This window comes from Chrysemys picta, chromosome 10, assembly GCF_011386835.1.
Source record: "Chrysemys picta bellii isolate R12L10 chromosome 10, ASM1138683v2, whole genome shotgun sequence".
Classification (NCBI taxonomy): Eukaryota; Metazoa; Chordata; order Testudines; family Emydidae; genus Chrysemys; species Chrysemys picta.
This window is the reverse complement of record NC_088800.1, coordinates 8,760,545-8,772,612: the sequence shown is the minus strand read 5'-3', so window position 1 is coordinate 8,772,612 and position 12,068 is coordinate 8,760,545. Positions and strand designations below refer to the sequence as shown.

The window sequence follows — 12,068 nt, the reverse complement described above, 5'->3', positions numbered from 1 at the left end:
ATTAAAATGACGGGGGGGGGGGGGAACCGTGTGAGTGAGGGGAGCTCAGCCCCGGGGTGGGGGGCAGGTCTTGGACCCTGTGACCGGGGCGAGAGGCGTCCAGCCTGGCGATGGCGGGAACAAATCTCAGGCCCTGTGACAGGGGCGAGTGGGGATCTGGACGGAGCGGGGGGCGACGATCGGGGCGGCGCTGCCTCCAAGCCCCCAGCACACGGCAGGATACGCAAGAAGCGTAAACCCCGCCCGCCAAGCGCCTGTGAGCCAAGCCCCCGAGGGCGGGCCTAGGAGGAGTCAGAACTCGGAAGCGTCCAAGCTCTCGCGATATCTGGCCGGAGGGCGCGCTCGCGGGGTTCCTGTCCCCCGGCGACGGTGCTGAGAGCCGAGGCCGCAGGCCCGCCCCGCCCGTGAGGGAGCGCAGGTGAGTGACCCGCCCCCGCTCCGCGGGGCCGAGTGGCCTGAGCCCCCCGCCCCATATCCAGCTCCTCGCCCGCTGCTGGCTGGGATCCCTCCCCGCCTTCCCCTGCGGCAGCTCCCGACACGGCTCACCCGGGCCCCTCTGCTCAGCCGCCCCCGTCGCTACTGAAGTGCTGGGACTCGTCGCGGTGCCGAGGCGTAACGGACAACATCCCCCTCCCCCCCCCCGCCATACAGCACCTTCCCCCAGAGACCCTGTTCACCCCCCCCGCCATACAGCACCTCCCCCCAGAGACCCTGTTCACCCCCCGCCATACAGCACCTCCCCCCATAGACCCTGTTCATCCCCCCGCCATACAGCACCTCCCCCCAGAGACCCTGTTCACCCCCCGCCATACAGCATCTCCCCCCAGAGACCCTGTTCACCCCCCCCGCCATACAGCATCTCCCCCCAGAGACCCTGTTCACCCCCCCCGCCATACAGCACCTCCCCCCCAGAGACCCTGTTCACCCCCCCCGCCATACAGCACCTCCCCCCAGAGACCCTGTTCACCCCCCCCGCCATACAGCACCTCCCCCCAGAGACCCTGTTCACCCCCCCGCCATACAGCACCTCCCTCATAGACCCTGTTCATCCCCCCCCATCCATACAGCACCTCCCCCCATAGACCCTGTTCACCCCCCGCCATACAGCACCTCCCCCCAGAGACCCTGTTCTCCCCCCGCCATACAGCACCTCCCCCCATAGACCCTGTTCACCTCCCCCAGCCATACAGCACCTCCCCCCATAGACCCTGTTCACCTCCCCCAGCCATACAGCACCTCCCCCCATAGACCCTGTTCACCCCCCCCAGCCATACAGCATCTCCCCCCCTAGACCCTGTTCATCCACCCCCATAGACCCTGTTCACCCCCCCAGCCATACAGCACCTCCCCCCATAGACCCTGTTCCCCCCCCAGCCATGCAGCACCTCCCCCCATAGACCCTGTTCATCCCCCCCAGCCATACAGCACCTCCCCCATAGACCCTGTTCATCCCCCCCGCCATACAGCACCTCCCCCCCATAGACCCTGTTCATCCCCCCCCCCGCCATACAGCACCTCCCCCCCATAGACCCTGTTCATCCCCCCCCGCCATACAGCACCTCCCCCCAGAGACCCTGTTCATCCCCCCCGCCATACAGCACCTCCCCCCAGAGACCCTGTTCACCCCCCCCGCCATACAGCACCTCCCCCCAGAGACCCTGTTCACCCCCCCCGCCATACAGCACCTCCCCCCAGAGACCCTGTTCACCCCCCCCGCCATACAGCACCTCCCCCCAGAGACCCTGTTCACCCCCCCGCCATACAGCACCTCCCCCCAGAGACCCTGTTCACCCCCCCGCCATACAGCACCTCCCCCCAGAGACCCTGTTCACCCCCCCCGCCATACAGCACCTCCCCCCAGAGACCCTGTTCACCCCCCCCGCCATACAGCACCTCCCCCCAGAGACCCTGTTAACCCCCCCCGCCATACAGCACCTCCCCCCAGAGACCCTGTTAACCCCCCCCGCCATACAGCACCTCCCCCCAGAGACCCTGTTCACTCCCCCCAGCCATACAGCATCTCCCCCCAGAGACCCTGTTCACCCCCCCCAGCCATACAGCATCTCCCCCCAGAGACCCTGTTCACCCCCCCCAGCCATACAGCATCTCCCCCCAGAGACCCTGTTCACCCCCCCCAGCCATACAGCATCTCCCCCCAGAGACCCTGTTCACCCCCCCCAGCCATACAGCATCTCCCCCCAGAGACCCTGTTCACCCCCCCCGCCATACAGCACCTCCCCCCCAGAGACCCTGTTCACCCCCCCTGCCATACAGCATCTCCCCCCAGAGACCCTGTTCACCCCCCAGCCATACAGCACCTTCTCCCTATAGACCCTGTTCCGCCCCATCATGCAGCACCTCCCCCCATAGACCCTGTTCACCCCCCCAGCCATACAGCACCTCCCCCCATAGACTCTGTTCACCCCCCCCAGCCATTCAGCACCTTCCCCCTAGAACCTGTTCTCCCCCCCCGCCATACAGTATCTTCCCCCCCCATAGACCTTGTTCCTCCCCCGCCATTCAGCATCTTCCCCCATAGACCCTGTTTCCCCCCCCCCCCTCCCCGGCCATACAGCACTTCCCACCCTTCTACAGCCATTCATCTCCCACCCAGCTATATAGCCCCTTCCATCCCTCACCTTGCCATGTAGCACCACATACCCCTTCATACACCCATTCATCCCCCACCCAATCATACAGCATGTTCTATCCCCTCACCCATCACCTCCTCATGTACCCATCTCATCTCTCCACACAGCACCTCCCACCCCCCATGCATCCATTCATCCCCTCACCCAGCTATACTCCCCTCCCAGACCCCCATCATACACTCCTTCATTTTCCCCATATGGCATTTGTCAATCCCCCCATCACACACCGATTCATCCCCCTACCCAGCCATATAGTATGTCCCATTCCCCCACCCAGCCATTCAACATCTCTCCCTCCCTCCACCATAGATCTATTCATGCCCTCACCCAAGAGTACACCTCCCACTCCCCGCACTCCATCTATTCATTTTCCCACCCCCCTAGTGATACAGCTGTTCCTGGTTGGTTCCCCTCATAGTACATCCATACACCCACTCCCCCCACCCTGTGAAACAGCAGCCCCCAGTTCCCCATTATCCCATTCATTCTCCCCTTTCTCCAGTGATATAGCAGCTCCTGGTTTTCCAGAACCCCACTCGTAACCTCCATGTATGACTGGAATAGCCACCCCTTTCTCTGTGGCCTGCGCTCTCATGCCATCAGTTACTGAACTCAGTCTCAGTGCTTTGAAAAGGGGGTATTTAGTGATGAACCATTTGGCTGCTGGGAGTGGGAAAGTGTATGTAGTTGACCTTGGAAGTGGGAACCCAAACAGTGGGTCAAACTCGTCTCTGGCATAAGTACACAAAACTCCCATTGAATTCACTAGTCATTGTGCCTGCTTATGCCAGGTTTACATTTCGTCCATTGGGGATGTGGAGTCTGAGTTGTGTAGTTTTCCATAATTTCAGCTTTCAGTAAAGAACATCTGGATGGCATGTTGCAAAAGATTTTTGACGCTTTTGTGTCTTTGTTGCTTGTAAGTAAGAAATCCACATTACAAGCCAATTCATGTTTCAGAAATGTACATAATATAGTAGAAAAGTGGAATCTACAATCTGAGATATTTAAGACGTGTATTAACCTTTTTGTTCTCCATCAGTCATGGCTGCTTTTGATAGTGAGCATTCAATGTTTGTGTCTTGTAACAGGGAACGTGTTATAATAATACTCATAAATATTCTCTCACTACATCACCTGAGTTTTTTTTATGCTTTTTTAAGAGGAAAAAAAATGTATGTTGATGAGACATGCTTGGTTTAGAGTCCTGGAGAATGAAGCCATCTGTCCACTGAACTGGGAAAGCCTGGGCACTAGAAATGTAAGCTTCCCTTATATGTTGCCTTGCTGACCATCTCTAGGGGTCAGGGCAATTGTGTCTGTTTTCATTTGTCTAAGGCGCTGTCTACCCTGGCAAGTTTCTGCACAGTAAAGCAGATTTCTGCACTGTAACTCCTGAGGTGTACACACTGCCAAGCCACTTAGTACGCAGAAGCTGTGCAGTTGCAGCGCTTTTAAAAAAAACCACCCCAATGAGAGGCGTACAGCTTTCTGCACCGGGGCTACGGCGCTGCGGTGCCAGTGTAGACACTGTGGTCGATTACAGTGCTGCGATTGGCCTCTGGGAGGTGCCCCACAATGACTGTTCTCGCCTCTGGTCATCGGTTTGAACTCTACTGCCCTGTCCTCAGGTGACCAACTGTCATCCCCATCCCGTAAATTCCTTTGGAATTTTGAAAGTCCCCTTCCTGTTTGCTCAGTGATGCGTGCAGTGGTCTCAGCACATCTTTCCAGGTGGCTATGCCTGCTCCACGTAATAGCCTGATCCCCTGCTTGGAGCAATGCCGAGCTGCTGGACCTCATCAGCATTTGGGAAGAGGCGGCTGTCCAGTCCCAGCTGCGCTCCAGCCATAGGAATTATGATATCTACAGACAGATTTCACAATGCATGACAGAAAGGGGCCATGACCGGGACACATTGCAGTTCATGGTCAAAGTGAAGAACCTGCAGAATGCCTATTACAAGGTGTGAGATGCAAACTGCTGCTCCGGTGCTGTGCCGGTTCTACAAAGAGCTGGACGCGATACTCGGCGGCAACTCCACCTCTACTGCGAAGACCACTGTGGATACTTCAGTGGTCGAAAGTGGACCGAGCCAGGAGGAGGAAATCTTGGATGAGGAGGGGGACCCAGAGGAAGAGGATGACTCTGAGGTCAGAGATGCATGCAGCCAGGAGTTCTTTTCTACCCCAGAGGAGGCTAATCAGTCTCTGCTATCGGATGTTGGCGAAGTGCAAACAGGAGAGGGGGGCCCCTGGTAAGTGGATTGGATTTTGGCAATCGCTGAAGCGAGTTGTTGGGGGCAGGAGGGTTGTAGAAAGCAGGCTTGTCTCTCACCGCATGCCTAGTCTGAGCAGCAGAATAGGCTGTTGATTGACTCTCTCACTTCATGGGAATCTCCCTCCGAGATCTCCAGGAACTCTCGTGGAGATACTGGGCAATCCGCTGCCGCAGGTTCTTTGACAGAGCTGCTTTGTTTCTTGCCCCATTAATGGTAACTTTCCCGCGCTACTGTGCTGTCCCGGGGTGGGGGTGGGGACGGCCCATTGCTGCACACAGGTGAGCTGCATAGGGGCCAGGGTGGAAGCCACAGTCTTGGAGAAGACTGTCCCTTGATTCCCTGCTCACCCTCAGCAGCGAGATATCTTCCATAATGATCACATTCTCTGGAAAATGTGGGGACAGGAACGATTATCAGGCCCCCCCCCCCCACAGTGCTGGCTCTCCCTAAGAGCCATGTGCCCAGTGTATAGCAGGGTCCGGAAAGAGTGATTTACCCTGCCCCTGCGGCTGCTCACCATTTTGGGGATCTTGTGGCTCATGTGTGCTTGCCTGGGGTCAGCCAGTTAGTGGCAGGTGTGCGAGTACTGGCTGTGTTTTAAGTCACTGAATCAGTGTTCTTTGCGTTGCAAACAATACTGCTTCTGTAAAATGTTGCGTTTAAACTTCACAGAGATGACCTTGGGAGCCCAGCCTCCCTCTTTGTTATTGGCAGCCGAATGGCTGCGCAGAATTAGAAAGCGGCCAAGAAGAACTAAGGAGGACCTTCTGTGTGATGTTATGATGTACTCCGCCAGTGAGAAACAGGAATTGAAGGAGTGGCGGGACAGTGAGAAGAGGGACCGAAAGGAGAACGCGGCACGCCAGAATGAAGCCATGGAGCGGCTCTTAAAGGTTATGGAGCGCCAAGCAGACACGCTCCAGGCGATACTCGCTCTGCAAACTGAGCAGCTCCGCGCCCACCCTCCCCCACAGCCGCTGTTGCAAAACTCTTTCCCATGCTCCCCCCAGACACCGCCAACACACTCTTATCAGCCTCCTGGCTCCAATCTATACCCGCGGCATTCTACTCCTTCCCCCTCACAATCCAGCACTGCGGACTCCCACTACCCCCTGCACTCAACACCCATCCCTCTGCAGTTTGGCCCTGCTGAAGTACAATACCCACTGCATTGTACTCCAAAGGAGGTTGGATATGATCCCTGGACATATACAAATCTTTAGCCATCCCGGGACCCCGCCTCCCCCTGGGACCTTCCCTTCCCCCATTCCCCTCACGACTGATGGTTTTTTTGGTTTGACTCTCTCCTCCGGTTGTTGTTTTTTAATAAAAGAATTGTGTTGGTTTGTAAGCCATCTTTATTCTATTAATTGAAAGCAAAAAGAGCCCTGCAAAGCAACATACAATTATGTTAAACCCACATATTGCATTGTCTGCACCAGTCACCTCCTAGCATTACAAGCACTGCACTCCCGCGCATAGCAACAAATATTAGTGGCTTTCAGCTTAAAATTGCTGCCTCAAGGCATCCCTGATCCTTATGGCCCCACACTGCGCCCCTCTAATAGCCCTGGTCTCTGGCTGTTCAAGTTCAGCCTCCAGGTGCTGAGTCCAGCCCTGAGTGAAGTTTTCACCCTTCCCTTCACAAATATTATGGAGCATACAGCATGTGGCTATAAGCATAGGAATACTGTCATCGGCCAGGTTCAGCTTCCCATAGAGGCAGTGCTAGCGGGCTTTTGAATGATCAAAAGCACACTCAACAGACATTCTGCACTTGCTCAGCCTGTTATTGAATTGTTCCTTGCTGCTGTCAAGTTGCCCTGTGTATGGCTTCATAAGCCACGGCATTAAGGGATAGGCAGGGTCTCCCAGGATCACAATGGGCATTTTGACTTCCCCTACAGTGATCTTCTGGTCCGGGAAGAAAGTCCCTGCTTGCAGCTTCCTGAACAAGCCAGTGTTCTGAAAGATGCATGCGTCATGCACTTTTCCAGACCAGCCTGCATTAATGTCTGTGAAATGCCCACGGTGATCCACAAGCACCTGGAGAACCATTGAGAAATACCCCTTGCGATTAATGTACTCAGTGGCTAGGTGGTCTGGTGCCAGAATTGGAATATGCGTGCCATCTATCGCCCCTCCGCAGTTAGGGAAGCCCATTTGTGCAAAGCCATCTACAATGTTACGTACGTTACCCAGAGTCACAGTTTTTTGGAGCAGGATGCGATTAATGGCCCTGCAGACTTCCGTCAACATGAGTCCAACAGTTAGCTTTCTTAGTCCGAACTGGTTAGCGACTGATCGGTAGCAATGTGGAGTAGCCAGCTTCCACAGTGCAATCGCCACGCACTTTTCCAACGACAGAGCCACTCTCATTATTGAGTCCTTGTGCTGCAGTGCTGGGGTGAGTTCATCACACAATCCCATGAATGTGGCTTTCCTCGTCCGAAAGTTCTGCAGCCACTGCTCGTCGTCCCAGATGTGCATCATGATGTGATCCCACCACTCAGTGCTTGTTTCCTGAGCCCAAAAGCGATGTTCCACTGTGCTCAGCACGTCCATGAATACCACAAGCAATCTCGTGTCATAGCTACTACGTGTGGCGAGATCAAAATCACACTCCTCTTGCCTTTGCAGTGTAAGGAATAACTTCACTGCCACTCATGACGTGTTGGTCATAGCGAGCAGCATACTGGTCAACAGTTCAGGATCCATTCCTGCAGCCCGAAGGGGCAGGGTGCGTCGTACACAAACCATTGAAAGATGGCGCCAAATGCGGACGGAAGCACAGGGATTGCTGGCAGGCAAAGCAGTGCAGCACGGGGCATTGGGGCAGGACCCAGGATGCCCTGCGACCCCCTCCGCCTTCCCACAACTCTTAGCAGCAGAGGGATAGCTGGCCAGTGTGCACCGCTCCGAATACCACTACAAGTGCCGCAAGTGTGAGCACACTATTGCGCAGGCAGTTGACAGTGTGAACACACAACAGTGGTTTCCCTTCAACGCTCTGAGCGGCGCTGTAACGCCTGGGGCTGTAACTCTTCCAGTGTAAACGTTACCTAAGACTGCCCACGATGAACTGTCAATTATAGTAATGCTGTTTCTGATGTGGATGCTGGCTCACTTAGAATTGTACTGATGCTGTCTTACTTACAGGTAACTGAACAGCCATAAAATAGTTATGACCAATGTTCCCTCTAATTTTTTCCATCCATGTGCAGAATAAATTTTGTTGTGTGCACCAAAATATGTGCAGATGTGCACCACCAGTAGAAACAAAAAACCTAGATTATAATAAATATTTTTACAAAAGTTACCATAGCGATAATTACTCCAGCCAGGACAGGTTAGGCATTTTAGAATTCACTACTCAAAGAATTAAATTTAAGTGTAAGAGAAATAAAAATTATGAAATGCATAGACCAGTCAAAACACTAAAATAACACACTTGGAAAGAATAAAATTACAGAGAATATATGTGCATTGCAGGAAGTACCAAGAAGTAACAAAAACAACAACAATAATAATACAAGTATGTGTTGGGAGGTGAGTGTGAAAGAGACAGTGTGTGTGTTAGTGAGATACACAGACTGTGTGGGTGTTAGTGAGAGAGACCGAGACTGTGAGCTGGCTGTTGGGGAAATCTCAGAAACAGTGCACTTTCCCTTTAAGAAGAGCACTCACTCAATCTTCACCGCGGCAGCTCCAGTCCTGAGTCAGACTGTGTCCCTGGTCTCCTGTTCTGGGGGTGGGGGGGTGGGTAGGGAGACATCCTGACCTCAGTACACCCCCCCCCCTCCCCAGCCAGCAATAGGGTCCCAGGAGCAGCTGCATGACAGAGCAACGTGGTGGGTGGGGCACCTGAACACTGCTGCTGGCTGTGCATGCTCTGCTTATCAGCTGGGCGGCATTTGAATGTTTCCTGGGCAGCCACGCAAGCACGCAACTTACAGGGAACACAGGTTATGACTCTTTCGGAACTGACCTGACCGTAACTCAGTCTGCTGATTTGGAGGTGAAGGGCAATGAAGTGTATGAGGGATGTTATGTCTGAGCTGTGGTTAGCATTTCTGAATGGCCTACAAAGAAGATAGTTATCTAACTCTACAGAAGAATATGGACTGTTTGTAAAAGCTTGTTCTGGAGCTCAAGAGCATTACTGAAACTGATACAATGAGTCTTAGTCTTATCTGAGATACAAGGTTGTATTTACAACAATTGCTGTTCAATAGATAAGGTTCACATTGATTTTTGGGTAGCTGGTCATCTTCCAGGACTACTCGTGGTTAAAAATGCCTCCATCGAGAAAAAGTTAAGAGAGCAAACAGAAAATATTGTTGGTAGACAGGAGCTGTTAGCTCCCTGGTCTGTTCTTTAATTATGGATGTAAACTTGTCTGCCTAAGTCCCTGGCACATTGACAAAATAGACAGTTGAATTGACTTCCTGTGCTAGGCTCCTAATCAATACTCTTGATACCTGTTTTTTTGTTAAACAAATTCTTATTTATAGCAGTGCTAGTCAAGGTAGTATCCCTCTGTAGGCGGAAGCATAAACAGAATTCTGTTTGTTAACACTGTACAGCAGAAGTAAAATGAAGTCTGTGGGAGTTCAGGCTTAGATTGATTTTTAGTTTTGTTACCTTAGCACTCTTCATTTTCTAGTTGTTGTTGTTTTTTTTTTTTTTTCAAACCTGAAGTGTGTTTTTTTTTTTAACCTTTCCTCATAGGTCAAGTTTTTTAAACCTTTTATCATTTTTGTTGCTCTCCTCTGGACTCTCCGATTTCTTTACATCTTTCCTAAAATATGGCACCCAGAATTGGACACAGTACTCCAGCTGAGACCTCACCAGTGCTGAGTAGAGTGGGACAGTTCTCTTCTGTGCCTTACGTACAACACTCCTGCTAATACATATCAGAATGTTAGCCTTTTTTGCAAGTGCATCATGTTGTTGACTCATATTCAATTTGTGTGTACTATAACCCTCTGACCCTTTTCAGCAGTACTAACATCTACCCAGTTACTTCCCATTTTGTAGTTGTGCATTTGATGTCCCCTTCCTAACTGAAGAACTTTGCTTTCCTACTCCCATTCATCTCCCCCCCCCCAGACATGCAGCACCTCCTGCCCCTCCCACCTGGCCAAGCAGCACCTCCCCCCCCCCCCCGACCCATTCATCCTCTCCACCTGGCCATATAGCACCTCCCATCCCCCATACATTCATTCATCCCCATCCACAAATTTTGTAAGCATACGCTCTACTCCAGTGGTTCTCAAACTGGGGCCGCCGCTTGTTCAGGGAAATCCCCTGGCAGGCCGGACCGGTTTGTTTACCTGCCGCGTCCGCAGGTTCATCCGATCGCAGCTCCCAGTGGCCGCGGTTTGCTGCTCCAGGCCAATGGGAGCTGCGGGAAACGGCACGGGCCGAGGGACTTACTGGCCGCTGCTTCCCGCAGCTCCGATCGGCCTGGAGCGGCGAACCGCGGACAGTGGGAGCTGCGATCGGCCGAACCTGCGGACGCGGCAGGTAAACAAACTGGCCCGGCCCGCCAGGGGCTTTCCCTGAACAAGCGGCGGCCCTAGTTTGAGAACCACTGCTCTACTCCATTATCCTAAATCATTAATGAAAATATTGACTAGTACCACACTCAAAACTGACCCCTGCGGAACCCCACTAGCTATGCCCTGCCGACTTGATAGAAACCATTGATAATTACTCTTTGAGTACAGTCTTTCAACCAGTTTTACATCTACTTTATAATTATTTAATCTAAACCACATGTCCTTAGTTTGCTTATGAGAATGTCATGTGGGACTGTGGGTATGTCTACACAGCAAAGAAAATCCTGTGGCTAGCCCATGCCGGCCAACTCGGGCTCATGGGGCCTGGGCTGCAGGGCTGTTTCATTCCAGTGTAGACTTGGGCTCGGTGTGGAGTCTGGACTCAGGGACCTTCCCACCTCACAGGCTCCTACACAGTAATGGAACAGCCCCACAAGCCCCAGTTGGCTGGCATGGGCCAATCGGCGGTGTCTAGTTGCTGGGTAGACGTACCCTGTGTCAAAAGTCTTACTAAAATCCAATTATATCACATCTATTTCTTCCCCACATTCACTAGGCAGTAACCCTGTCAATGAAAATTGGGTTGGATTGACATGATTTGTTCTTGAGAAATCTATGCTGGCTATTCACTTTAACTCTGTTATCCCCTCGCTGCTTTCAAATTGATTCTTTAATAATTTGTTTCAATATCTTTCCAGGTCTCAAAGTTAGGCTTACAGGTCTATAATTCCCCAGGTGCTCTTTGTTCCCCTTTTTAAAATTAGGTATGTTTGTTTGCCCTTCTCCAGTCCTCTGGGACCTCACCCAACCTCCATGAGTTCTTGACAATAAGTGCTAATGATTCTGAGATTGCTTCAGGTAGTTCCTTAAGTACTGTAGGAAGAATTTCATCAGGCCCTGCCAACTTGAATATATCTAACTTATTTAAATAGTCTTCAGCCTGTTCTTCCCCTATTTTGGCTTGTGTTCCGTACTCCATGTTGTTAACGTTAGTTGTATTGAGTATCTCATTGCTACAATGTTTTCCTTTTCTTGCTTTCTCTTTAGAAATGGGTGTGCATTCAGAAGATGTAGAGCTCTAATGTGAACCCTGGGACAAAGTCAACAATGGCATCAGAACTTTGTAAAACGATCTCTGAGGCAAAGCTGGAAAGGCACAAGAACTTGTTCTTAAATTACCGAAATCTGCATAATTTTCCTTTGGAATTATTGAAAGATGAGGGTCTGCAGTACCTGGAGAGACTCTATATGAAAAGAAACTCCTTGACCACCCTGGTATGATAAGTTGTAATACTTCTTATTGTCTGTATGTTTATAGTAGTTTGATAAATTCTGATTTGAAAAGAGTGATGAAGTGCATTTTTGTAGCCTGCTACTGGTCTTTCAGAAAGGCTGATCCTGAATGGTGCTAAACACCACTCAGGACCTGGCTCCATTGAGAAGATTTAAACACCACATTCTGTTATATATGTTGGAAATGCAAATATCCAGTGGATAAGATTTTTGGTGGGCTTCAGGTCTCTCAGCATATGCACAGTGTGCTTAGCCATTTGATAGCTGTTTGATAGGTGT

General features: G+C 51.9%; 1 protein-coding gene across 10 annotated transcripts in view; it reads left to right on the top strand.

The window, feature by feature from the left end:
* The first annotated feature begins 277 nt into the window (after positions 1–277).
* LRRC28 (leucine rich repeat containing 28) overlaps positions 278–12,068 on the top strand; it is a 109,962-nt gene continuing 98,171 nt past the window's right edge. For 7 of the 10 annotated variants that reach the window (XM_065558139.1, XM_065558133.1, XM_065558134.1 and 4 more), the window contains exons 1-2: positions 278–418; positions 11,544–11,771. In XM_065558139.1, coding sequence (XP_065414211.1) covers positions 11,604–11,771 — 168 coding nt within the window. In that variant the 5' untranslated portion in view covers positions 278–418; positions 11,544–11,603. The remainder of the gene's footprint in view (positions 419–11,543; positions 11,772–12,068) is intronic. The other 3 variants (XM_065558135.1, XM_065558136.1, XM_065558138.1) reach the window with 3 other exon arrangements.